The sequence below is a fragment of the Delphinapterus leucas genome, chromosome 6 (assembly GCF_059928025.1).
Source record: "Delphinapterus leucas isolate spDelLeu-1000000601 "Yukka" chromosome 6, BTC_Dleu_Yukka2, whole genome shotgun sequence".
In the NCBI taxonomy this organism is placed as follows: Eukaryota; Metazoa; Chordata; class Mammalia; order Artiodactyla; family Monodontidae; genus Delphinapterus; species Delphinapterus leucas.
This window is the reverse complement of record NC_143134.1, coordinates 18318260-18345316: the sequence shown is the minus strand read 5'-3', so window position 1 is coordinate 18345316 and position 27057 is coordinate 18318260. Positions and strand designations below refer to the sequence as shown.

General features: G+C 43.9%; 1 protein-coding gene across 15 annotated transcripts in view; it reads right to left on the bottom strand.

The window, feature by feature from the left end:
* Positions 1-268: 268 nt before the first annotated feature.
* Positions 269-27057, bottom strand: part of NUGGC (nuclear GTPase, germinal center associated) — a 47749-nt gene continuing 20960 nt past the window's right edge. For 5 of the 15 annotated variants that reach the window (XM_022594972.2, XM_022594974.3, XM_022594973.2 and 2 more), the window contains 12 exons: positions 26021-26039; positions 25653-25742; positions 18932-19037; positions 17095-17228; positions 12341-12505; positions 10330-10487; positions 8720-8861; positions 7442-7550; positions 6235-6371; positions 5804-5851; positions 4119-4209; positions 269-609 (listed from right to left, as the gene is read on the bottom strand). In XM_022594972.2, coding sequence (XP_022450680.1) covers positions 464-609; positions 4119-4209; positions 5804-5851; positions 6235-6371; positions 7442-7550; positions 8720-8861; positions 10330-10487; positions 12341-12505; positions 17095-17228; positions 18932-19037; positions 25653-25742; positions 26021-26039 — 1345 coding nt within the window. In that variant the 3' untranslated portion in view covers positions 269-463. Of the gene's footprint in view, positions 610-4118; positions 4251-5803; positions 5852-6234; positions 6372-7441; positions 7551-8719; positions 8862-10329; positions 10488-12340; positions 12506-17094; positions 17229-18931; positions 19038-25652; positions 25743-26020; positions 26040-27057 lie in introns of those variants that run through there. The other 10 variants (XM_089912765.1, XM_089912772.1, XM_089912767.1 and 7 more) reach the window with 6 other exon arrangements.

The window sequence follows — 27057 nt, the reverse complement described above, 5'->3', positions numbered from 1 at the left end:
CAGTAGGATCTTGTTGTTTATCCTTTTTACATCTAGTACTTTGTACCTGCTAATCTCAAACTCCTAATGTACCCCTCCCCACCCCATTTCCCCTTTGGTAACCATGAGTTTGTTTTCTATGTCTGTGAGTCTGTTTCTGTTCCATAAGTAAGTTCATTTGTATCATATTTTAGATTCCACATATAAGTTTTTCGCTGTTTAGCTATTTTTCTCCAGTAAAGCACAAGTTTCTTGTCCCTAAAGCTTTAGACTTTCGTGAGGGTTTCAAGATGACTCTTTCTGGCAATAGTAGAAAAATGAAATGATGTTGCTTCATACTCAGCTTATGACAGAAGTAACAATATACTGAGTTGTCTATAAAGCCCCCCAAATTGGGAGGTGTTCTTTATTAGGTTTTAACAAACAGTAGTAAATCTGATTATTTGCCTCCAGGTTTGTATTCCATGGTGCTAAGCCCCAAGAATTAAATCCATGTTTTGGGGGGGCCAGATTTGCTGGGGGACATTCTCAGAAGGAAATCTTGCATGCCCCTACGCAGCAGTGCATTCTCAGCAACCTCCCTCAGGCTCCTGTGCAGCTTCTCCATCTCCTTGCATTCACTTTTGACGTCTACAGAAGAGCAGAAAGTAAGCATTAGGAGTTAGTCCTTTTCAGAAACGTCCCCAGAAAGCAAATCCCCCGAGAATCCTGTTCTGACCTCGGTCACCTGTCCCAGAATCTGAGCTTGAGAATGGAGCTTAGAGATCAGACAGTTCAGTCAATATGTTTTATAAATAGCTCAATCAAACCAGGCATTCTTGCTCTTATCTTAAGGCTTATCTCAGCATAGGGGGCACCTTGAAAATAAACACAAACCTACCCATAAAAAAGGTCTGGGAAATCACTGAGTCTTTACAAAGGCCTCATAAGTGCTCAGTGGAAGGAGATACAAAGCACACCCCACACAAAACCTCCCCCAAGTCTTTTCCAGGCATCTCTCTCCTTTTCCGATCTCTCTCCCCACAGCTGTGCCCGTTCTAAGGGAATCTGCTCTTACTTTTGGCATCTCAGGCTCTTAGCCCATGATCTGCAATCAAATGGTATCCTTTTGATGGTTAATTTTATGTGTCCACTTGTCTGAGCTGTGGTGCCCAGATATTTGGTCAAACATTATTCTGGATGTTTCTGTCAGTATATTTTTGGATGAGCTTTACATTTAAATCAGTGGACTCTGAGTAAAGCAGATTGCCCTCTGCAATGTGGGTGGGCCTCATCTGATCAGATGAAGATCTGACTAAAACAAAAGGCTGGTCTCCCCTGAGCAAGAGGGAATTAATTCTCCAGCAGACTGCTTTTGGACTTGAACTGCAAGTCTTTCTTGTATCTCCAGCCTGCTGGCCTCCCTTATCAGATTTTGGATGCACAAAACTGCCGTAGTTGCATGAGCCAATCCCTTAAAATGATCTCTTTCTCTCTCTATGTATGGACATACGTATACATTCTATTGGTTCTGTTTCTTTGGAGAACCCTGACAAACACAGTCCTCTTTGAAGGGACACTTCAGACTGACCTTGGGGTTGGCTCTGGCATTGCTCCTGAAAGCCTCTCCATCGCCCTTGGCTCTATATGCCCCGCATCATGACTCAGACCCACCCACCCTGAGCTGGCCAGTGATGGGGAGCCAAGACCTTGACCAAGAAGGGAGTCAGGGGCTTCCCTGGTGGCGCAGTGGTTGAGAGTCCGCCTGCCGATGCAGGGGACGTGGGTTCATGCCCCAGTCCGGGAAGATCCCACATGCCACGGAGCGGCTGGGCCCGTGAGCCACGGCCACTGAGCCTGTGCGTCCAGAGCCTGTGCTCCGCAACGGGAGAGGCCACAGCAGTGAGAGGCCCGCGTACCACAAAAAAAAAAAAAGAAGGGAGTCAGAACCCTGAGTCTATTTGTCTTTCTCCTGAGTCTAGAAGGTCTCCCATTTCCTCACTGCCTCTTAAATCGTATTTATCCTTCCAGGCTCCATTCTAGGGCCCAGCTTACTTGAAGCTACCCCAGTGTCCCAGCCCTGAATAACCACTGTCTTCTGCACTGTGGGAATAACAGTCTGGTGCCCAAGTGCATCCCCTCCCTCAGGTTTTTGTATAAATGTCACATTTCCAGTGAGACCTTCCCTGGCCACCCTGGCCCCTCCTCCGGGACGTCTCTCTCTCCTTCCCTGCTTTATTTTTCTCCATAGCATGTATCGCTCTTCGGCTTGCCACACACTTTATTTATTCTGCTTCCTGCCTACCTTCTGCCCTCTGGGCTGTAAGCTCCATGAAGGTGGAGATTTTTGTCTGTATTGGTCACTGCTGTATCCTCAGTACCTAGAACACTGCCCAGCGCCTAGGAGGGGGCTGTGGTTTCTTGGAGACTGAATGCATGTGATCTGCTATTGTGATTTACGGTCTTGCACATCTTGTCTTAACAACCAGCTAAGACTCAGAGCAGGCACTGTTTCAGACCTCTTTGGTACCTGGCACAGTACTCCCTACATAGTGTATATTCGCTGGTGATGGGAAGAAAAGGAGACGGTCTTAAATTATGGCAAAGAGTAATTTACATCAAACTCAGGGGAGCATTTTCTGTCTGTGAGACCTGGAGAGTCGGAAGACCTTTGACCACTTCGAGCGGGGGGGGGGGGGTTCTTAAAAGAAGACACGATTGAGTGACTCTAATCTTAAAACAGGTTCAAGACAGATGGTCATGGGAAAGATCGATAAATTGCAGTGCAAGGGTGTCGTAGCTCCTTCCCAGAGACCACTAGGAACAGGTTAGATGGCCGCCTCACCAGCCAGAATTCGGAGAGAACGATGATTTCCAAAGAAATACGTTAAGTGCAGGACAGATCTTTAGAAGCGGAAATTGTGGCTTTTTCTTTGGAAATAGCCCTGACCACTTTCACCCTGATGGACTCACCAAAGGCAGCAGCTCTTTTTTTTCCCAAGCAGGCAACTGTGCACATAGTTTAAAACCTAAAAGACCCAGTGCAAAGCGAGTCTCTGCCCTCACCAAAGGACTCACCAAAGGCAGCAGCTCTTTTTTTTCCCAAGCAGGCAACTGTGCACATAGTTTAAAACCTAAAAGACCCAGTGCAAAGCGAGTCTCTGCCCTCCCCATTCTCCAGCCTCCAGTTCCCCTCCTTAGAGACAACCAGTGTGACCAGTTGCTGTGTATCCCATGGAGATTTTTCTGCATATACAGACATGAACATATGCTTTTCCTTTTTTTCTCTCACGAATGGCAACATATTACATGCTTTTTTTTTTTTTTTTACTTTACTATATATCTTGGAGCTTGTTTCTTACAGCTACATATAAAGCTGCTTTTTTTTTTAACCAGTTGCAAGGTCCTCTACTAGTGGTGTAGCTTAACCATCACGACCCCTAAGTCTATGGATGGATCTTTGAGGTCTTGACACCATGAACAATGCTGCCCTGAATAACCTTGTGCACGTGCCACTCTGCCATGTATGAGGATATCAGAGGATAAATGCCTAGAAGAAGGATTGCTGGGCCAAAGGATGTGCACGTTTTTAATTTTGCTAGAAATTGCCCAGTCGCTGTTTGCACCAGTTTACACTTTCCAGTTTACACCAGGGGACCTGGTGGAGCCCATGGTGTGAAGGGGAGATGGTTGCCTGTACCACATGCCCCTGGTGCTGCATCCCCAGCTTCCTGGTGGATGAAAACAAACCTTCTCCACCACAACCAGAAAATGAGGCTTCTCATGGGAAGATATCAATCTAAAAGAATGGGTTTATGGAGACACCAGGACAGAGGTATGGATTTGACTTTGCCGCTTTCCAGCTATGGATCCTCAGCACATTATCTAAGTTTCTGCATCTGCAAAATGGAGCAAGAATGCCTGCCCCTGAGGGGGAATGTAAGAATGTGGTGAGACGTTGTACACAAAACCCGAATATAATGCTTGGTCTCAGCTGGGTGCTCAGCAAAGGAGGGGGCAGTCATGTTCTTATCATCTCCATCCCTTGCCCTAGAAATTCTTCCTAACTTAATTTCTTTAAATCCAGCAAAGAGCAACCACAGTTTGGGGGGTAGGGGTGTGGCATCATCACCCTTTATGCAAAGGTTGTATGTATTTACCTGCAAGCTCCTTGTAGAGCCCATCCCCCTGGGACGAAGCAAGGGTCAGCATGGTGGTGACGCTGCCCTTCACCTTCTCCGTGATTCCATTCTACACGACAAAGGACGGTCATTCTGTTAGGAGGGCACAGCCTAAGGGAAAGGAATCTCATGAAAGGGACCCCACCCAATCCCCCAGCCAGAGAGTGTTAGCGACTGGGGTTGTCTTTTGGCAACTTTTTCAAAGTTTGCATTTTGGCACATTTTTCAAAGTCAGGTCCAAGGGTGGACCGCTTGAGAATACCCTGGGTGACCAGAGTCATCAGGACAACATTTCTGAGGGGTCCCACCTGCCTTTGTATCTCCTTTCCTAGACTCGTGGAAATTGTACCTCTGATGCTGAACGACCAAATCAGGAGTAACGAGGAGTCACAGAGGCGTGGTGGGGGGAGAACAGCCACCACAGAGACAGAAAAAGAGGCAAAGAGAGGGTCACCGTCCCATTGTCCTATCATGCATTTAGTCACTGCGTAAATGTTTGTTGACCTCCTGCATTTCATAATACACCATTAATATATAACTTTCCAACTACCTGAGAAATGTCTTCTTGCTACTCTCAGTCGTTCTATCAACTAAACCAGTTTTCCTCTTCTAAGCATCTCTTGCCTCCCATTGAAAAACACTGGACTCTCCACTAGCCTGACAGAGCCTAGTTTTGAACCTGCATCTCCTGACTCCAGGTCTTATGGTCTTTTCTTCAATGCACCAGGCTGGGAACCCAAAGCTCTAATCTCGGCTGCATCTGTGAACCTTGTTCTAGTACCTCATGCCCTTGGCCTCAGCTTCCTTGTTTGTCAGATCAGAGAATGGGAACCCTCTGTGGTCTTGCCCAGTTTCACTTTCCTGCATGGCTGTCACTTAAGATGCATTTGTACATGCTCAACGTGCTAATCATTTTTCCGTGGAATTGTTTTCTTGGGCACCTTAAGGGCCGGTTTTTATACATTCAGTGGGGATTGGCAGCTGTAGAGTTTGGCAAATTTTCTGCAGGTATTTGTAGTCGGTGGTAATATGTTAAATGATGGAAACTAAACCACGCCTGGTAAATGAGATACCTCTTGGCCTGGTCCAAGAGATATTACATGCCTTGTATTGTGGAGAAATGTATTTTCCATAACAGTGGTGATGCGGGGAGAGGAGACTGTGCAGAAGCAGGTTTCAGGAAGCAGGCTGGTTCAGAGGTGGACGGAAATAGCAAGGAGCCGGGGTCCTCAGGAGGTTGGGAGAGAGTCAGCTAAGCCTGGACTGAGGCTGATGAATTTGGAAACCCTATTGGCTTGGGGCCTGGGGTGGGGGGGTGGGTCAGCCAGCAGTACCTTGGACTAAAACAAAGAATTTATATTACTTGGGGAGGGGTTGGCTAGCTAAGAGACCCAGGGCTGGGATAAGATCATCCAAGCATACTTGACAGAAGCACTTAGGTTTGAGGAAACTGTTAGGAACTGTCTTCTGAGATAGACAGCGTCACACCTAAATCTATGCCAGGGACTGTAACAGACTGACCTATAGTAGTTGACTGGCATTTATCTATTGGTATTTTATGTAGACAAGTCATTTTCCCTCATTTAAAAAAAAAAATCTGTCTTAAGATTATGCTATTGCTGGAGCCAGGTTACCTGGTCCCAAATCCCCGCTCTGTAACTTACTAGCTGTGTGACCTCTTGATACACCTCTCTTTGCCTCCGTTTTCTCATCTGTAAAATGGGAACAATAAGAGTATACTTCACAGAGTTGCTGGGGATTCAATGAACTCATGTTTGTGAAGAGCTTAGTATCCCCTCTAGATATTACAGTTGTCCTAGTGATGACTCAGTAAAGAGGAAAGAGGCAGGAGAGAGCTGGAGGGGCTGCATTTCTGAAGCCACGGTCTCAGAGAGAAGCCCGAGCCAGCATGTGGTGGCAGTGGAGGCTGGCCCCCTCCCCAGAATCATGGCCATCGGTTGGGCCCTCTCTAGAGAAGGCATCCGGCTCTATTTGGGCCCAAACAACTACTACTTCTTCTGTCTTCTGTACCTGCTTCCTGTGCTCCCCCAGGAGCCTCTTTGGGACTGGAATTCAAACCATGGATGTCAAATACCTTCAGCTGGTGAAATTGGTGCTGCATCCTTTCTTGAGCCCGTTCGAACATGCCCTCGTCCACCTGCTGGTCCAGCCCTCTTCTGAGGACATCTTTCATTCTTTCACATGCTTTTTTGCCCGTGATCTGAGCTGCCTCTGGCAAAAATGATAGTCACAGTCACAGCACAGCAAGGACTTGCTTAGAGACCTTTAGCATCAGAAAGACAGACAAGCAAACAGGGACCTCCCTGGTGGTGCAGTGGTTAAGAATCTGCCTGCCAATGCAGGGGACACGGGTTCAAGCCCTGGTCTGGGAAGATCCCACATGCCACAGAGCAACTAAGCCAGTGCGCCACAACTACTAAGCCTGTGCTCTAGAGCCCACGAGCCACAACTACTGAAGCCCACGTGCCACAACTAGCGAAGCCCGGACGCCTAGAGCCCGTGCTCCGCAACAAGAGAAGCCACTGCCATAAGAAGCCCGTACACCACAATGAAGAGTGGCCCCCGCTCACCGCAGCTACAGAAAGCCTGCGCGCAGCAACGAAGACCCAACGCAGCCAAAAATAAATAAATAAATTTATTTTAAAAATACAAAATAAATTTAAAAAGCACATTAAAAAAAAGACAAGCAAACAAACTATACACACATACACACACATATGTATTATACATACCTACCTACATACACTTATATATATTCATACATGTAGCACCATTTTCTACACCGTGGAAATAGAATAACATGATACAAAACACTAACTCAATATTTAGATCATTTTCATGTTGAAAATCTAATGAGTGAATTAAGCAGGAGCTTCCAAAATTCCAAACTCACCCGCCCACCCCAGAAAAAAAAACAGTGGGACCACCAAACCCAGAAAAAGTTGGAAAGTGAGTTTACAAATACTTAAAGAAAATAAGGATGAGAATTGGATAATGGATTTTATAGTTTAATTAGCTGAGATGCAGCACGGAGAGGAGAAGCAAGGTGTCTAGATAAAGGGTGGACAGAAAGAACTAGAAACACACAGATAGAAATGGGTCATGACTGACCTCTCCCCACACCCTTGCAATTGTTTGGTTTTAATTTGTAGAGCAGGAGTGTTATGGGGACTCAGGACACAGGAGGACAAATACTTTGAAGGGGGAGCAGCAGACTAGGATGCTAAAGGAGCCGACAGACCCAGGAGGAGGAGGTGGAAAAATTACTCTCGGGAGCCCACCTTCGTAACAGGGCTTCAGGTCGTTCTGAACAGAGGTGCTGAGAGACTCATAAATCCTCCTCTTCTTTCTGAGGATGTGTCCCTCCAGGCCTCCCAGGATGGCGCTTATCTGAGAATCCACGTTAACAAAAAGCCATTTGTGACAATCCCTTAATAGAAGCAGGGCAGGGGTTCCCGGTGTACGGCCACCGCCTCCTCTGCCCTGTATTATCGTTGGCTGTTCACACGTCTCCGCCACTGTGAACTCCTCACAAGCAGGAACTTTATCTGAAGCACTTTTATGTCCCCAAGTGCTTCCCGCAGTGCCGGGCACCTCAGAAAACTCGATAACTATTTGCAGAGTTGAACTCGGGTGCATGCAAGCTGCTGGGATGGGGCATTTGGGGGAGGGCGGGGGAGGCACAGGCGATTTCTCTAGTGTTACCCTGTAATTTGGGATGGGCCTGTGCTGGGGACTGAATAGTCACGTTCCCCCAGATTCTTCTGTTGAAATCTTAAACCCCAATGTGATGGCATTAGGAGGTGGGGCCTTTGGAGGTGACTAGGTCTTAAGGAGGGAGCCCTCCCAATTGGGATGATTCCCCTTATAGACAGGACCCCAGAGAGCTCCTCTGCCCCGTCTGCCATGTAAGCACACAGCAAAAAGATGGCCACCCGTGAACCAGGAAGCAGGCCCAACCGGACACCAAATCTGCCTGCGCCTTGATCTTATACTTGCAGTTCCAGCACTGTGAGAAGTAAATTTCTGCTGTTTGTAAGCTGCCTGGCCTATGGTATTTGTTACAGCAGCCCAAACAGACTAAGGCAGCCTGGACTAAGCAAATGAGTCACAGACAAGAGTCTTGAGGCCTCAAAACTAAAAAACGATCTGCAAAAAAAGACACTTCTTTAAACTTCACCACTGTGGATAATACTTCATGATATTGGCAAAAATGATAAAGAACTCAGTGAGAACGTTACAAGTGGGTTCAAATGTTTATACTTCTAAGGATTCTTTGAAGATTCTTCTTGGGAACTGGGGCTACTTGACAATCTCAGCATTTACTCTTCCTTTCTTCTCAGTGGGACAAAACTTGCTACGTCTGTAGCAGACTCAGGACCGCTTCTCTTTGCCCCATCCCACTATGTTCTGTATCCCACAGTGCCTGCTATAAGGTCCACCCAGACCCTGGACACTCCAGGGAAACAGGTGGGAAAAGACAGGCAACCTCCAAAATCCTGCTGGGAAGAAAACCACTACCCAACCTCGCTGCCCCCTTCACTTTATAAGGATCTTACCTCCTGGATCAGGAAACTCTTTTTATAGCTATCATATTTCCAGCCATTTCTTATCCCAATTTCCGTCATCTTCTCCTGCAGAGAGCGCTTAAAAGCATCTATGTGGGGCATCAGAGCTGAGCCATCACTGGGCTTCCCAGACCTACAGGGGAAAGCACGATAAAATGTTAAGAGACAACGGTGGCTATTGTGGGGTGAAAACAAAGAGGAAACTAGCTGGTATTCTTTTACTCATTTTTAAGAGAAGGAGGACGAAATCTAACAGTTACAAAATTCCTATAATGAAGTCCGTGCAATGATGTCCATTTTACAGATGAGAAAGCTGAGGTTCAGAGACGGTAGCTAATGTGTTCAAAGTCACACAGCTAGTAAGTAGCAGGGCCAGACCTTGGGCACTGATCTGTTTAACCTCAAAACTCATAGTCTTTCTGCTGCCCAGGTGTTCCCACTTGAAAGGGTGGGACGAACTACACCTTAAAAGATGGATAAGATTTAGGGACGTGAAAAGAAGGAGGAGGCATTCTCCACAGGGACGACATAGTGAACTAGGTTTCAGGACATCCCAGGAATAAGAAGCATCAGGTGAGTAGAGGAGAGGGCAGAGGCTTGAAGTCCTAGCTCTCTTCTTATGAGCCGGGTGACCCTGGGAAAACTATACGATTCCTCCGAATGGCAGTGTGTTCACTTGTAAGAAGACCAGAGCCGCCTCAGAGGGTTATGGGGAGGATGTGATGACATGATGCATGCAAAGTGCTTAGCACAAGTCCCTGGTACATCTCAGTTGCTCTTTGCTGTCCTCAGGCTGGTTAAAGCCAGGGGTTGACACTGACAGGGGGGTGGGGAGAGATGGGAAAGGCCAGTTGGAAGCAGGTGGAATGTCTTGAAGGCCGTTCCAAGGAATTTGGAGTTTACCCTACAGATGTGTAAAACGGGTGGGTGAGCGTAGGTAGAATCGCAGGATTCCAAACACATTTAAAGGAAGGTTGGGGGCACGGGGGTGGAGGCACTGAGTAAGAATCGAGCAAAGGTAGAATGGCTCAAACAGGAGAGGGTGGTAGGCCAGGTGAAATGCCAGGGGCAAAGGAGGGAGACTGGGGACAGGCTGGGGATTAGGAGAGACTGTTTCTGTGGATGGAGAAAAGGATTGGAGGTCAAGGAAAAAGGGAAGGACGGGGCGCTGTGAAGGTTCAAGCCCCCCACCCCACGCGGTGTGAGCGCTCTGTGTGTCAAAAGCAAGCAGAGTCATCGTGAGCCACTTTTCCTTTTCTCATTCAGGGAAATTTACGAAGGCCGTGTGTTTCCTTAACTCCACACTCTCCAACCAAAATACCCCTGTCCCGGGCTCAGATCCCCGGTGCATGTAGGAGATATTTGAAAAATAATGGGAATCATAAAATTAATCTGAAAGCAGCATCTCCAGCTGCACTCCAGGTCACCACAGGAAATTTTTAAGTAAACCAAACTAAGGCTTTTGTGTTTTGCCAAAGACTAAGTTTTCCTCCTCAAGTTGCAAGCTACTCCGGACCCTTCCAGATCCAAAGTACAAATTCTTAAAGATGAGCGTTCTTCGGATGTTTGTTCACAGAGGATCCAAGTGAAGGATCCTTTACCTAAAAATGCCTCCAAAAACAGGATCAATCTGTTCATAGATGGGCTGCGTGATGGCTTCGTTCAGATCTATTCTCCCAAGAGTCCTGGAGGCATAGATACCGTTTTTCAGGCAAACCGCTTTCAGAGTCTGGTGAAAACCCTGGTTTCCTCTACTCCTCTGGATAATTAAACAATAAGATAGTGGAGTTAGTAGGTGTTACCTAGAATTCACGGGATCAGAGCTGCACTGCCTTTGGCCAAACACCATTACCAAGAATCACAGGGAAGAGCAGAGACATGGTCTTTCAATGTATTATTAAGCTACACAGAGAGGACAGCAGTCACACCTCAAGTTGGCAGGTGCCCCTGCCCTGGGTTCCCAAAGCATCCTCTGCTCTCTGCTTACATACAGCTTTGCGTTTGTCTCTTTACTCATCAGGCTGCTAAACTGGACCATCAGCTGGTTAAGATCAGGCCCGATGTTTCATCCATCGTGATGTCCTCACCATCTGGTCCTGGTATAGGTCATGCTTGATAAATAAGTGCTAAATGAGCAGTTATTAAATGAAAGTGTGCTCTGACTCTACCGCGAGTATGTGTTTTAGGTTTTCCGAGCACAGCCTCGATGTTTTACGCTTTTTATTACATATTTGATAAGACGTAACTTGATGTGTATCTCTTTGTAATATTTTCTCCCAGAGACATAAACTCACACATCGGAAGAAAAAAATAATATGAAGCTAGAGCTATAAGAGACTTGACAAATTTTAGCCACATCGTGATTGATCCTCAGTAAAGAGAATAAAAAATACATTTGCACTGACTGAAATTTCAGTAGAGGTCTTTGTGATCATTAATCAATGATATATGTTTTCAGTGAATGGCCATGTAGCATGGTACAACTGGCATCATACTGTCTCTATCTATCTATCCATATCTATCTTCCCATATCAATCTATCATCTATCTCTATTTTAATATTCTGCCATTTTTGCTTAATATTATAACATGAGCATTTCCTGAATTCATTGTAAATACTTCCAAAAAATTATTGGAATAACCACGTAATGTCATATGGGTGTATCATATCATTAGCATTCTCGTATGATTAGACATTTCGGCCATTTTACTATGTTACCTAAAGATATGACGTTAGTATATACATGTCTGCCCAAATATCTGATCGCAAGGGCAAGTTGCTTATCAAATAGGAACGCCCTGGGTTGTGCCCATAGTCACAGAGTAAAGAAGCCATTGAAGGGCTGAGGAGGGCGGGGACAGTTCCTGGGATGAAGCTCTGGTGACAGCCTGAAGGTGCCTGGTGCTGCTTCTTCCTCCACAAGCACATTGTCTCAGAGGACTGGTCCCCACCTCATGCCTTCACCTTCTCAGCACCCACCCACTCATTCACTTTTTGTGATCTGGGATCTTCCACCATCGTATAGAAGCAGTTCTCTCCAGGGTCACTTCGTTGCCGATCGTTATGAAACAAATTACCCCAAACTTCATGGCTTAAACAACCACACACATTTCTTATCTCTCATCCCTTAGAAACCCCATATAACTATTGAATTATGAAAAGATAAAACAACAATTTGAAAAGATAAAACAACAAGTGAGAGATTATAGGGTGCTTTCTTACTGTGTATCTAATTGATACTTACATCAGCCCTGTGAAATAGATTGGGCAAGTGTTTACCATCCCCATTTTACAGAAGAAAAATCCCAACAGGCTTAAGTGGGTTTAGGGCCTTGCCCAGGCCTACAGAGAGGATGTTTGGTGGGGCTGGCATTCCAAACAAGACCCTTGGATCCTAAATTCCAATTCTTTCGGCTGCGCATGTACCCTTCCCTGCGTCCTCACAATGCACAAACAATTCACTCAATATGCTTTCCTGTGTGCAATTTTCACTCTCTCCTAATTTCTTCTAGCTCTTTATTTCTTTCAAAAGCAATGGCATAGTGAAAAAAGGTGGAGAATCAGGCAGGCCTCACCGAACATCACGGCTTTTCTTTTTAGAGGGTCACTCACCACCAGGCACACCCCAAGGATCTGTCGGTAGGAACTCCTGGCATTTTGGACCCCTTCTTGCAGAGGCTGCACTATGTGGGCAAAGCACTGGTCGATGGCCTTCTCCAGCAGCTGTATCTTCTCTTCCACAAATCTCCGCAGGCCACTCACGTGCAAGTGTTCGTTCTAGGAACAAGGGCCATCAGGAACATGAGGCCACCCCCTCCCTAAAGGCACCATCTCCTCCAACTCTGCTTTCTTTAAGTCTGTCACCAACACAAGATTTAGCTTGAGCAGATCACCCACGGTGGACTCCTCCCTGTCATCCCCGTAAGGCACCCTTCAGGGCACAGACCTCCTTAAGCTTTGTGGGATTGGAGAATCAAACAAATATATCCTCCTGCAACTTTTCCTGGGGCTTAACCCATTAGGCTACTTGAAAGAGTAAATATTCTTTAAAAATCCAATTGTCATCAAAAGAGATTTTTCCAATGACATCTGATTCAACAAATATTTAATGAACTTCGTGCACAAAGCAGTTTTGGAGGAGCGGGTTTCTCAAACTTTAACGTGCATATAAACCATCAGAAGAGTTGGTTCAAACCCAAGGGCCTGGGATTCTACATTGCTAGTGAGCCCCAGGTAATACTGATCTTCTGGATCCTGCTTTAAATAAACAGCAAAGCTACAGGAGCACAAAAATAAAGACTTGGTTCCTGCTTCAAAGGAGAATAGCCTAGTCAGGGAAGAAAATATCTATTCAAGTAATACGAGGGAGTGACCGCCAGGGGCAGCCTTGACCTCTGGGTTCCAAACTGGGAACTCTGTAGTGTCTGTACCCTGTATGAGAACCCTGGGGACCACATGGTGCCTGACTGCAGTGGAAAGAAACCACACTCCTTAGCTCATCACTTAAGGTCCTTCGTGGCCAGAACTCAATCAATTTCTCCAGCACCACCAGCTCTCTGTTTGCCCAAAAGGTCCTCCCACGTAGCTGCCTCTGAACTTTCTACCATTCCCCAAACGTGCCATCCTTTTGGTCCTTTGCATGTGCTCCTCCCATGTTCTCATACTCCCAAAGCTCAAAAGTCACTTCCCATGTGATGCTCTCCCTGACTCCCCGGGCAGAGTTGGGGCGCTCTTTCCTGGGCTCCCGTTGCATTTAGGACACCCCTGCTGTGCTATGTCTCTCTCAGGCCATGTGTCTCCTGCCCTGGGCCAGGACCTTGCTGGAGAGACAGACTCTGTTGTTCATGTTTGTTTATTCCAAGGCAGGGCACAGAGAGCACGGTCCATAAACATTTCTGGGGAGAATGAGTGGCGTGGAGAAATGGCTGGATAACGTAGGCTTTTAAAGTGTATTCCAAATGTTATGACAGAAATATCTCTTGAATTGAGGTGTGACCTTACAGAGATGACTTAGCATCTCTGGATCGCAAGGGCATCGTCTGTGAAGTAAGTGAATGGGGCTGAATGATCCTGAAAACAACCTCAAACTCCTATACCCTGAGTCTCAGAATAGAGGAGTTTTAGAAGTTTATGGAAACTATTCCGCTTCAGGCAAGCCCTGGGGAGTTTCAGAGTTTTCACTAGTTAGAATTCTATAAGCCATACTTTCTCCCCCAGAGTTCCCTCTAGATTCTTTGGAGTTTGTTGTCGTGTCACTAGTGATCAAAATGAAAGAAGAAAAAAGTCATGAGAAGAAACTCCACGGGCAAGATTCTCACAAAGGCTCACTCTCAAAGAATCCTTGTTGAAGAAGCAAAAGAATGATAAGAAGGGAAGGGGCTGGAAATAAAAGAGCAGTGAGAAAGGGAAAGGCTGGCATCTACTATGAATAAATGCAGGACTCATTCAACATTGAGATCGTCATAATCAACTTCCCATTGATTCTTAAAAATAAAGACTAGATCCCTGTTCATTTAAAATCACTAACTATCCAAACTCTAAAGTTTTTGGTTTGAGTCACAATCTTAAAAAATGATCTGTCACATATATTTTTAGATTTGATTTTTTTTTTTCCAGAATGCAAAGGAACTGACAAACTCTTGCCTTCCAGCTTTCCGTCAGAGAACTAAGACTGAGACCAATATCTGAGGCCAAAGAATGTTGAGTAAGCCTGCTGGCAACTCCTTCTAAAAGGCTATCACGGAAGTGCCAGCCAGCCCCCTCCTCTGTGTCTTCCATCACCTGCAGTCTGGCTACAAGGAGGGACTGAGCCCCTACACGGGTTGCACCTCCATACCATGCTCCAAATTCGATTGCAAAATGCTTTGTCCTGGTGTTTATAAAATAAACCAACCACACACAGCACCACATCCGATTCGTTTTCCATCAGCACTTCCAAAAATCTTTTGCTGAGCAGAGAGGCAACTTTCACCCCAAAGAATTTTGGGGGGAAGTTAGAATGTCAAAACGTTCACTAGTATTTCAGAGGACAAAAGTCAAATTGGAAAATCTCAGATTCCAGGAGGGTTTCTTTTTTCTTACACAGAACTAGACCCAAACAAGGAATAAGAGATACGATGAAAAAGATGGTGAATCTTACTCTATATGGCACTTTCATATGGCACTTTTAATTTCTAAAATGTGGACATTTGACTGACACTGCGTGGACCATCAAGAGTTGACATTGCTGGGATTTCCCTGGTAGTACAGTGGTTGGGAATCTACCTGCCGATGCAGGGGACACGGGTTCGAGCCCTGGTCCGGGAAGATCCCACATGCCGCGGAGCAACTAAGCCCGTGCGTCACAACTACTGAGCCTGCACTCTAGAGCCCTCGAGCCACAACTACTGAAGCCCACACGCCGCAACTACTGAAGCCCGTGTGCCTAGAGCCCGTGCTCCGCAACAAGAGAAGCCACCGCAATGAGAAGCCCGCGCTCCGCAACAAAGAGTAGCCCCCGCTCGCCGCAACTAGAGAAAACCCACGCGCAGCAACGAAGACCCAACACAGCCAAAAATTAATTAATTAATTAATTAATTAAAAGTAAAAGAGTTGACATTGCTTACTTTTCACACTGAAGTCAGGTCCCCACCAGCTGCCTCTGCTCATCACTCCACAGGGCCCTCCCAGGTTCACTGTCCCACATTCTCAGGACCAGCCCCACCGGTACATTTCTCTCCCCTTTCCCTATTCTGCATAACAAGAAGTCAGACAGCTTGGCTGTGCAAACCTGATAGCTGACAGCAAGTGTGGAAATAAAGAAATACCAACCAAATGAGAACACACAAAGGCTATTAATTTAGAGCTTGCTATAGCAAGAGAGTCTGTGGCCATCACTTGCGTTTGGCAGACACTCAAAGGCAAGCAGAGGGATGGGAAGGCTTCTGGTGCCCTGATCAGAGGCCCCTGGCATGGGGCAGCCGTAGGTGGAGACCTCAAAGCAGGGATCTTATGTGATTCATGAGGATGCATATTTATCTTTTCTTGATTGGTCCTCAGTTGGAAGCAGGGATAAAGATTAGGGAAGCCCATGAGCTAACAAGGCGGTCTGTGATGAGAGTTTCATGGGCAGCCAATTATACTGAGGATGTGTGGGATCAGAATAATGCAGCCTGCTGGGAGACTGTCATTTGCAGAATTAAAGGCAATGCAGTCGTTGCTAAAGGGTTTAGTTTGGATGGGAGATGTAACCTTCCAGCCATACTTCTGTCATCTGAATCTGATGGGTTGTTTTTGTGTGTTTCAGGTTGTTTAAGTTTTCTTTTCCGTTTTGTAAGCAGCCATTGCTCGTATGTTAAAACACCTAAGAGAAATGGCAATCTCTTTGCCATAAAATATGGATGACAGTTAAAAAAAAAAAAAAAGGATAAGGGAAGCCATCAGTCCTTAACAAAGGTCTGGCCATTTGGGGCTGATTGTTTCAGAAGTTATTGTTTAGCTTCTTAGATTGTTACTAGAGATAGCGGTCTAACTTCCTACAAGTTTTAGAGCAGGCTGGCTTCCTGAGCTGTTCATTGTAGATGGGGGGTTGGTTTCCCAGGCAGCTTGCTGCAGGCTGTGGGTCAGAGTTCTGTCTTTATATGTGCTTGTCTGTTTGTATTTTCATTCCCTCACAAGGAAACAATGCAGTTGGTGATTGATTCCAGCAACAAAGTTTTCTCCCAAACTCTCCCAAACCTCGAATTTAGCAGCTTATCCCTCTTATCTTAGGGTAAAAAAGAATTCATCCATCAAAAAGATAAACTTTGTCCACTACTATGAAAAAAGTCATTTTTAACTGGTTATTCAGAAGACCTGCATTCTAGACCATGAAGATAATATCTCTCTGCTGAAAGGCCCTCCTCTTTTCCTTCCTCTCACATTATATAACCACGCTGCTCTGAGTTTGAGATTCTGACAGCACCAGGCCATGCACGAAGTCCACAGGCAGAAGAAAGTTTTTTGGGCTGTATGTGCACACATGCCTCTTTAGGATAACCAAGAACTGACATATTCCAGTAGAAGTAGGCAAATCCCTCCTGCCATTAAACACATTCTACTTGATTCAAGTCTCAGGAGAGGCAAAAGTGACGATTTTTACCTTTTCCTCTCAGCCCATCTGTCATAGGTAAAACATTATTTCTTTTTTCTTTTTTTTTTTTTTTTTACTCAAAGGTTACAATGTTAACCCTCGAATTCTCTTTCTGCTCTCTTTAGATTCTCTAAGCTTAGGGTCTTCCTCTGATGAGAAAAGGAAGATTACGGTGAGTTAATTTTCTAACTTGGTAAGAGGGAGCATTCCGCCCAGGCCAGGAGGCAGAGGACACACAGCCCAGGGGGCTTCCTACCTGCAGGTTGTCCGTGCAGCTGAAACTGTCCGTGAGCAGAAACAGGCCAAAAGCTTCAGTGACATACTTGGTCACCATCCTCCTCTTCTTATCCAAGAGCCTTCTCCTGATATATTCTCTTAACTTGGGGATTTCTGGAATTCACAGGCAGCACAAACAATTTGAAAAGGCCAGAGCTGGTGGGAAATAGAATTCTTAAACATTAACAGATCACGCTGGCTGTCTGAATTAACTTCCGCTGAGGTCCTATGCGGGTGGGTTGCTCACTAAACCAACCTATCTGTTTTCCCCAGTCTAGGATCAGCAGCTATGCATGGTAGATCAGCAGTGATGCATGCTAATTTTATTCAGTGGTAGAGAACAAACTCTGTGGAAAAGTTCAGGCTGGGTAAGAAAACGGGCACTTCCCTCTGGATGGTAGTTACCTGGATAGTATATAGAACCCGGGGCTCACACTTCTAGAGCCTCAGCCATTTGGTCCCGCTAGACTTTTCTATCTATATCAAATAACGATTAACATCAAAATAGCGCATGCTTGCTGTAGAAAGGGTAGGACCTCTGACAAGTGCAATTCCAGATTAGACACGTATCTTAGTCCGAATCCTCTGTTAGTCGGAAGATAATAGATGTCAAGCTACTTTCCCCCCATTATCCCTGTAAGTGGAAATGTTTCTATATTATTCCTTGCCTGTGCCATGCTGATTATTTCTTTGATATCCTTGTTCAAGCAGTTCCCCATTTCTGGCAACTTTTCACATCTTCTGCTCCTTAATCGCCTTTGACGCTCAACCATGTCTAGCGACATATAGGCACATTTTTAACCATTTTCAGCTGAGGTCAAGGTCAAGCTCGGATCCTGCCTCCTCACCCAGCTTTCCTTCAGTAATCCAGTCACACAGGTCCTGGGTTCTCTGAATTTCTGCTGTACTCAGAGCACCATAGAACTAGCCTCATTTTTACTTTGATTTTTGCACGTGGCTTAGTATAGTAAGTCCCCTACTTACGAACCTTCACGCTGCAAACTTTCAAAGATGCAAACGTGCATCTGGTTCCAGCAAGGAACCAGAACCTGCGCCATCAACGTCAGGCGTGAGTGACATTGCAGCCTACCCTCCATCTCCTATTGCTGACCATCCTTCAGCTCTACCATCTCCCACCTCCTCCCTCTCCTCCAGTCAGTAACTCTTCTTGCCTGTTCACTCCATGCCAGCCCCTGGATGCCAGCTGTTGTTCTGTACTACTGTACTTTCCAAGGTACTGCACTGTAAGATTAAAAATGTTTTCTTTATTTTTTGTGTTTGTTTTTTATGTATTATTTGTGTGAAAAGTATTATAAACCTATTACAATATAGTACTATATAGCCAATTGTGTTAGTTGGGTACCTAGGCTAATTTTATGGGACTTACGAACAAACTGGACTTACGAACGCGCTCTCGGAATGGAACTCATTCGTATGTAGGGGACTTACTATATTAGCTCTTCATGTAAATTTCAAGTTCTCTGAAGAAAGCAGCCATGTTCTCTAACCCCACCCCACCCCCAAAGAAAAAGCATGCCATGGATGCTTTTTCTACCTGTCCCTGGGTGAGCAAGGACTCTCAAGGCAAACACTAAGGAAATGACAACTCATCGTAAGATTTGGAGGAGAAAGGAATTGTGGTCTCAGGCACCACAACAATGCAGAGACAAACACGCATATAGCTGCTCATAGGTATAGAAACTGTGGCAAACTAGAAGTGCGGCACAGAAAGTTCTAGAACGGGAAATTCAGAGTGCCAAGCTTAATTCTGAGAATTGGAGTGATTGAGATGAAAAATATATATATGTATAAATTACCGGTTTCCTCCTCGGTGAGGAGAGCCTGCTGCCAGTACTCCTGGGCGCTGACCGTGTACACCAGCTCTGAGTCTTCCAGAACCCTGGAGTCAGTTGGCAGCTTCCTCTGAAGTGAGAGAGGCACACAGAGAACAGAATAACTCAACCGCCACAAAGGCAACCATGCACATGCTCCACAAGAGCCTTCAGCAAACTTTAGCTCATTCGCTTTCAGTTCTGCACAAGCCCTGTAAGGAACAAGCAATAGTCCCAGTGTCAAATGTTCCCATCTGTCCGCCTTACAAGGTCAGAGGTTGTGAGGACACTGTTGCAGAGATTCTCTTGGGAGTTAAAAAAAATAGCAATTCTAGAAGGAAATGTATAGAGAAAATAGTTCAACAGTGTATTTAACTTTAAAAAACTAAAGATAGAGTTACCATAGGATCCAGCAATCCCACTCCTGGGCATATATCTGGAGAAAACTGTCATTCCAAAAGATACATGCACCCCTATGTTCATAGCAGCACTATTTACAATAGCCAAGACATGGAAGCAACCTAAATGTCCATCGACAGATGAATGGTTAAAGAAGATGTGGTATATATACAATGGAATACTACTCAGCCATAAAAAAGAATGAAATAATGCCATTTGCAGCAACATGGATGGACTTGGAGGGCCTTATGCTACGTGAAATAAGTCAGGCGGTGAAAAACAAATACCGTATGATATTTATTTGTGAAATTTTAAAAAAATGATACAAATGAACTTATTTACGAAACAGAAATAGACTCACAGACATAGAATACAGACTTATGGTTACCAAAGGGGATAGTGGGGGGGAGATAAATTAGGAGTTTGAGACTAACATATACACATTGCTATATATAAAATAGGTATACAACAAGGACCTACTGTATAGCACAGGGAACTATAGTCAATATCTTGTAATAACCTATAAAGGAAAAGAATCTGAAAAAGATTAGATAGATTGATAGATAGATATAGATATTATAACTGAATCACTTTGCTGTACACTTGAAACTAACACATCATAAATTAACTACACCTCATTTTTTTAAAAAGGTATATTTAAATGTTCAGAGGGGGGAAAGTACCAGGGGCCATTTTGGAAAAATAAGCTCAGCCCTGACAAAGGCAGTGATGGGCAGGAGCCAGCTTGGACCAGCTCCTGAGCATCCACCGTACACAGCTCCTCCCAGCTCCCCCCCTCAGCACCAGCACTCGGTAGCTTGAAACTGGCAAGGGAACATTTACACCACAGGAATCGGCAAATGGTACACATTGGGCCTTTTTTGTTTTTTAAACAGAGAGCTGACTGTTCACAACACTGGGCAAAGGTCCTATAAAAGCGCAAGTTTCTTAACTGGGTGGTTAGTCATCCTACACATTTAAATGCAGAGTAATGTTTAAGCAAATGATGGTTTTAAATGTCAAGGAATTAAGAATCATATGAGAATATTTTTATGATTAGAAAAACATCACCACAGAGAAGTCATACTAGAATGACACATAAATGATGTTTCCTAATCCTTCATTCTTCTCACTTAAAAGAGAAAAGCCATAAAGAGTATGCATGTGTATGCATGGGTATATGGGGGCGGTAGAACACAGTAGGGAGTTGTCAACCTTCTTCTGATGCAAAGATATAAAAAAGCTGAGTGAGTGGTCCACTGGGAGAGGCAAGAAGCTGCATCTCTGTAAGATCTCTGCATCTCAAGTTGTGAGCCCATCTAGTCAAGGCTGGAATACAGATTGCTAGAAGCCCCACACTCTAGTCAGGACTAAAGTTATATAAAGGAGCTGCCAAGATTATTATTTTTTCCCTGCTTGATAGAGTTTTGACTCTAGGAAAATGTTTAGGGAAAGTTGACCCCACTTTCTACTGGGAGATAAAACTAATGTGCAATTAAATGTTAGTAGAGTTTTAAAATAGTTGAAAGGAGTATTCCTAGCTTTACCCAGGTGTTTGCATTATTTAAAATTTTGCTCTAAATTTTGTATATCTTTTCTAAAAATTATTGAAGATTCGTTTACACTTCTTGTTATTGTAATCCAAAGAAATATTTTTATAGTGTCAACGGGATGGCTACAGTAGCAGGTTCCGTATTATTGTTAAAGAGAAGTAGAAACAGTTACAGTTGGAGGGTAGGATCCAAGAGCTAAGTAGATGCTCATCAGATTATCCTATAGAAAGATGAGCCACTGTTATCATTTACACACATGGTTTTTAATAACTATATATAGCATAATGTATTAAGTTTGTAAGAAGATATTGTATATAAGAAAGGAGAAAACCTGGAAGCTCAAAATAGAAGTGACACAAGATGGAAGCAGAATCAAAAAGCATATAGTAGGGCTTCCCTGGTGGCGCGGTGGTTGAGAGTCCGCCTGCCGATGCAGGGGACACGGGTTCGTGCCCCGGTCCGGGAAGATCCCACATGCCGCGGAGCAGCTAGGCCCATGAGCCATGGCCGCTGAGCCTGCGCGTCCTGAGCCTGTGCTCTGCAACGGGAGAGGCCACAACAGTGAGAGGCCCGCATACCGCCAAAAAAAAAAAAAAAAAAAAGCATATAGTAAAGTTGGAGTTAGATTGAAATCAGGAATATAATTTGTAGCCCCATTTTTTAAAAAATTTATACAATTTTTAAAGGTTACTTTTCATTTACAGTTATTAAAAAATATTGGCTATATTCCCCATGTTGAGCCTATCTTACACCCAATAGTTTCTACCTCTCACTCTTCCACCCTTATATTGCCCCTCCCTCCCCCGCACTGGTAACCTCTAGTTTGTTCTCTATATCTGTGAGTCTGCATCTTTTGCATTATATTCAATAGTTTGTTGTATTTTTCAGATTCCATATATAAGCCATTATCATACAGTATTTATCTTTCTCTGACTTATTTCACTTAGCATAATGCCCCCCAAGTCCATCCATGTTGCTGCAAATGGCAAAATCTCATTCTTTTTTATGGCTGAGTAGTATTCCACTGTATGTATGTATGTGTGTGTATATATCTCTATCTATCTATTTATCTACATATATATATATACACACACATATATACACTGCAACTTCTTTATCCATTCATCTGTTGATGGAGACTTAGGTTGTTTCTAAGTCTCAGCAATTGTAAATAACGCTGCTATGAACATTGGGGTGCATGTATCTTTTTGAACTAGTTGCAACCCCATTTTTAAAAAAATCTATATTTTCTAGCTTTGTCATTAAAATGACTTTGCAGTGACATCACCCTGTCCACTTCTTTTACTTGTATGAATTATTTGATATGTACCCTTTGCACCCCAACTTTTATTTTTAATATTATTCTCTGCTAAAAGAAACCCAAGTTTCTTTGATAGTAATAGTTCCATGCCTTGGGGCAGGGAAAAAGAAAATGGGCCTGAATATGTTCTTGTTGCCAGAGAGGAAAGATATATTTTTTTAATGTCTGGGTAATGCTAAAAGGAACCAGCTAAAATTAAAGGCTCCCTTTGGCCAAGATGTGAACTTGAACATCAAAAAGAACACAGTAATTCTGTGAAAAGCCATGAGTTCATTATAATCCTCAAACTGAGTAAACTAATAAGGTATTATGAAATAATAAGCTCTATCTCTATCTATCTATCTATCTCTCTATCTATCTATCTATCTACAGGTCTCTGCCCTGAGTTCCCAACACAGGGCTCCTAAACCCCTTATAAATAGGGGGTTTCATTCTAACATTGAGTCTTTGGCCCCAGTTCCCAGCACAGAGCTCCCAAATCCCTTGGAATTTCTACCCCCCACCCCCATTCTCCAGAGAGGGGAGAGGAGCTGGAAATGGAGTTAATAATTGATCATGTCTATCTGATGAAGCTCCATAAAACCCCAGTAGTGTGGGGTTCGGAGAGCTTCCAGGTTGTGAGCACATCCACATACTTGGAGAGCAATGCACCCCAGTTCCATGGGGACAGAAGTTCCTGCGCTGGGGACCCTCCCAGACCTCGCCCTATGTATCTCTTCATCTGGCTGTTCATCTCTTATCATATCCTTTATTATATAGTAAACTGGTAAATGTGAGTGTTTCACTGTGAGTTCTGTGAGCTGTTCTAGCAAATAACCCAATAATGCAAGGGAGAGGAGGTCATGGGAACCAATTTGTAGCCAAGTCAGGCAGTTGTGGGTAACCTGGGGACCTACTTCTTGCGATTCATATCTGAAGTGGGAGGCAGTCTTGTGGGACTAAACCCTTAACCTGTGGGATCTGACACTATCTCCAGGTAGACCATGTCAAACTGAGTTCAACTGTAAGGTGCCCTGCTGGTGTCAGAGAGAATTGCTTGGTGTGAAGAAAACCCCCACACATATGGTGTCAGAATATGAGTGTGGTAGTCATATGCGAGTGAAGGAGAGAGGCACTGGAGCAGTAGCATAGGTTTTCTTTACAGATTTGCTAAAGCAAAGGCAAAACACTGTATAATAATCAGCTCAAAAGACATGCCTGAAAAAAAAAAAAAGACGTGCCTGAGAACATCAAAGCCCAGCTTTCTTTTACCTGCCACATACAGTTAGTCATCCAGACCTATGGATCTGAACCCCCTATTAGTTCTTGAATGCATCTCCTCTACTCTATTTCTATGGTTACTGCCTAGTTCAGGCTCTTATCACTTTTTTTTTTTTTTTTTTTTGCCTACATTGGGTCTTTGTTGCTGTGCGCCGGCTTTCTCTAGTTGCGGTGAGCGGGGGCTACTCTTCGTTGCGGTGTGTGGCCTTCTCATCGCAGTGGCTTCTCTTGTTGTGGAGCACGGGCTCTAGGCATGTGGGCTTCAGTAGTTGTGGCACGCAGGCTCAGTAGTTGTGGCTCACGGGCTCTAGAGCACAGGCTCAGTAGTTATAGCGCACGGGCTTAGTTGCTCTGCAGCATGTGGGATCTTCCCAGAGGGCTCTGACCCATGTCCCCTGCATTGGCAGATGGATTCTTAACCACTGCGCCATCAGGGAAGCCCTATCACTTCTTTTTTTTTTTTTTAACACCACCTAGATTACAGAAAAAGCCTCCCAGCTGGTCTTTCTACATCCAATCTTCACCAGCCCCTCTCCCCACCATCCATTCTCCATATTCCCGAGAAAATCACCTTTCTAAGATGCATAATATTTCCAAATTGAAATCAATAAGTGTAGTCCCAGGAGCCTGAAATTTTTCTTACAATATTTTTCTTAATTTTCTTTTTTATAATTAAAAAACTAAGCAGAGACATCTCTATGAGTGGCTACCCTATAATCAACTTCTGACTCATATTTTCTATGATCAAAATTAAATTTGCTCCAAATGAAGGTCTGCAGTACAAATAAAGGTCTCACAATAATTCAAACTGAAAAGAAGTGGTTGGAGAATGAAGGCGTTACCTAGCCATCAGAGGTGTAGGTGTGCAGACCTAAAAGAACTTGTGCCATAAGAATCAAAACCACAGTCACCCTGCAAGCTGATGTATTGTTGCCCAGACCCTATCTTGTACATACCAATTTGCCACATTTTTTAGCAATAAATATAATTGTAAATTGTGTATTGAGGTATTTTATGTTTCTGCTTCTAGGAACAATATAATTAGGTCCTCATAAAATGCATATTTCTTTAATGCCAAGAAGAACAATTAAAGAGAATAAGAACAGCTTTACTGAGTTATTGCCTCATTAAAATCAACATTCAAGAATTGCTCGGTAGAAGACTTTGGCTTGAGTATGAAGTCTGATTATTCTGAATTAGAAACAAAAGCCCTGAAATTTCCAGTTCCACATTGTAGGCCAGACATTTTCTGCATCAATATAATTGAAGTCAAAATACAGAAAGCAAATAAACATAGAACTGGACCTCAGGCCATGTGTTTTTACTGTTAAATCCAACACTGAAGGTTTAGTTTCAGCAAAACCATCCCTTCTATCACATTATACTAACTGTGATATAACATTTAAGTTGTTTTGTTTATATTTCATCTTCAAGTTGGTTTCAGTTTTATAGTTGCATAAGACTATTACAGGAAGGAGTTTTATGTTTGTACCTATTTTAGTGACAGCATAATAAAAATAATTTAAGAAACAGCAAGATTCCCACAGAACAATTACTCAAGCTTGAAAAATAGAGCTCAGGGCTTTTCTCCCAACACTCCTGCGTATGCCCCTTGCTGAGCTATTCAAAACTACTTGCCTATAATTCACCAAGCGTGGCAGTTTTCTTCAACCATGTTCTTCCTTCTGTATCAAACACATTTTGTCCGACTTCTTCACCTCACTCAAGACTATTGGTTCTTTAAAATTCTGCTGAAGAGGCTGAGAAGTTTTCCCTGAACTTCTCCTCAACACCGCCTCCCGCAGTGGCCCGTGTGACTGGGGCATCCTTCCTCTGTGTTCCCCCAGCCCTGCTGCATCCCTCTAGCCAAGCACACTTCAACCTGCACTGTGATCCCTGATTTCATCTGCACATAATTCTCAGTAGGCCATATGCTCATTCAATCCTTCCAACAATCACAGGCAGTAGATATTATTATTCCCCCATTTTACAGATGAGAAAATGGAAGCTCAGAGAGGTACGGTGATTTGCCTAAGGTCACAAAGTAATCAGCAGGACTAAGTTGTCTACTCCAAAGCCTCTGCCCTTGCTACCGCACAAGACCAAATAGGTGTTTCTCAAAATCTGAGTGGTTGAAAAGCAGAAAAATGCATAGGAGAATCTGTTAACTTACCTTTAGTTTTTCCTTGAGAACTTTATTCCTTTGTAGCTTTATCATTTCATTTCTTTCTAAAACAGCCTCTCGCTGACTTTGAATAGCTTGCTGGATTGTGAAAAGAAATAAAAGCATGGCAAAGAGTCTAGGGTTATCAAGAGTGATAAAGGGATAAGATGCACATCTTGCGGGCAGCTCTTCCTCTGGCCCAGACAAATGTGCATGTGTTCGAATCATATAATACTAGTCATAAAAAGTATTATTTAAGAATAACAAGTCCAAACTCATCAAGATGTTTACATTAAATGTGTGTAACTTTTTGTCTATCAATTATATCTCAATTGAGCTTTAAAAAAGAAAGAAAAAAAAAACTAGTCCATACTTACACTTCCCACTTTTCTTTCCCTGAAATGAGAAATGTAACAATTATTTATCTCATGATGTGTCACAGCAGTCTTGACTTTCCCTGAAAGCAGCATATACTGTCATGCCTTTATGCCTCTCCCTAAGCTCTTTCTTCAGTCCAAATGCTCTGACCTACCTCCGGTGTCCATTTGAAAAAAGTATCTTAATTTCTCAATATATTGTCATCGGTGGAATTTTCTGTGACCTCACCACCTGGCCCAGTCAAAACGTAACCCTCACTCTCCGAGGTCCCATGGTACTTTACTTGTCCCTCTCATATAACCTTTCATCCTCTTTTAAGACAGTGACCTCAGTGACTAAACAAGATGCCTCTCTGAATCTGCTGCCTCTACCACAGTGTTCAATAAACACTTAATAAGTTCAACTGTATTATGTTCAGTTTTAGAGCTGGCACTGGAAAGGGAGCACTTGAGATACTATTCTGTGGTCGGGAGTGGGGTGAATGGAATTGCAGGGAAGAAAATAATGGAGCTGAAATTCCAACATAGACCAAGAAAGCAAGAAGTTGGGGGAAAAGTCTTAGTCTGTTTCTTCACTGAGGAATTTTTCTCTGCTTAGTTAGTTCCTGGAGACAGTAGACTCAAGTGGGGGGGATACGGCAGAGGGGACAGGTGGAGAAGCTTTTGTTAGAGCAGAGAAATACTGGCAAGGGTAGAGCCCATGACCATATGTCCTATGTCCCCGGAACAGACCAGTGTACACCTGCGATCCTCTGTAAAGATTAATTACAACCCCTTTCACTTTCAGAGTGCCCCAACATGGAAGATAAGTTCCAGTCCACCTAGTTACAGGGGGAACAGACATGTGCATGGAAATCAACGTATATTAACATCTATTAAGCTCTAAAATGCTTACCCTTCATTATGTTTTGTTAGAGTATGACTCTAAGAATGCTTTTACTTTGGGCCAAGTTCTGAACCTTTGAGAACCTTGCTCCATATGGGTTTAAAATCTCAGGAGGAGGCAAATCTGAAACAGAATCTTGACACTTCAAAGC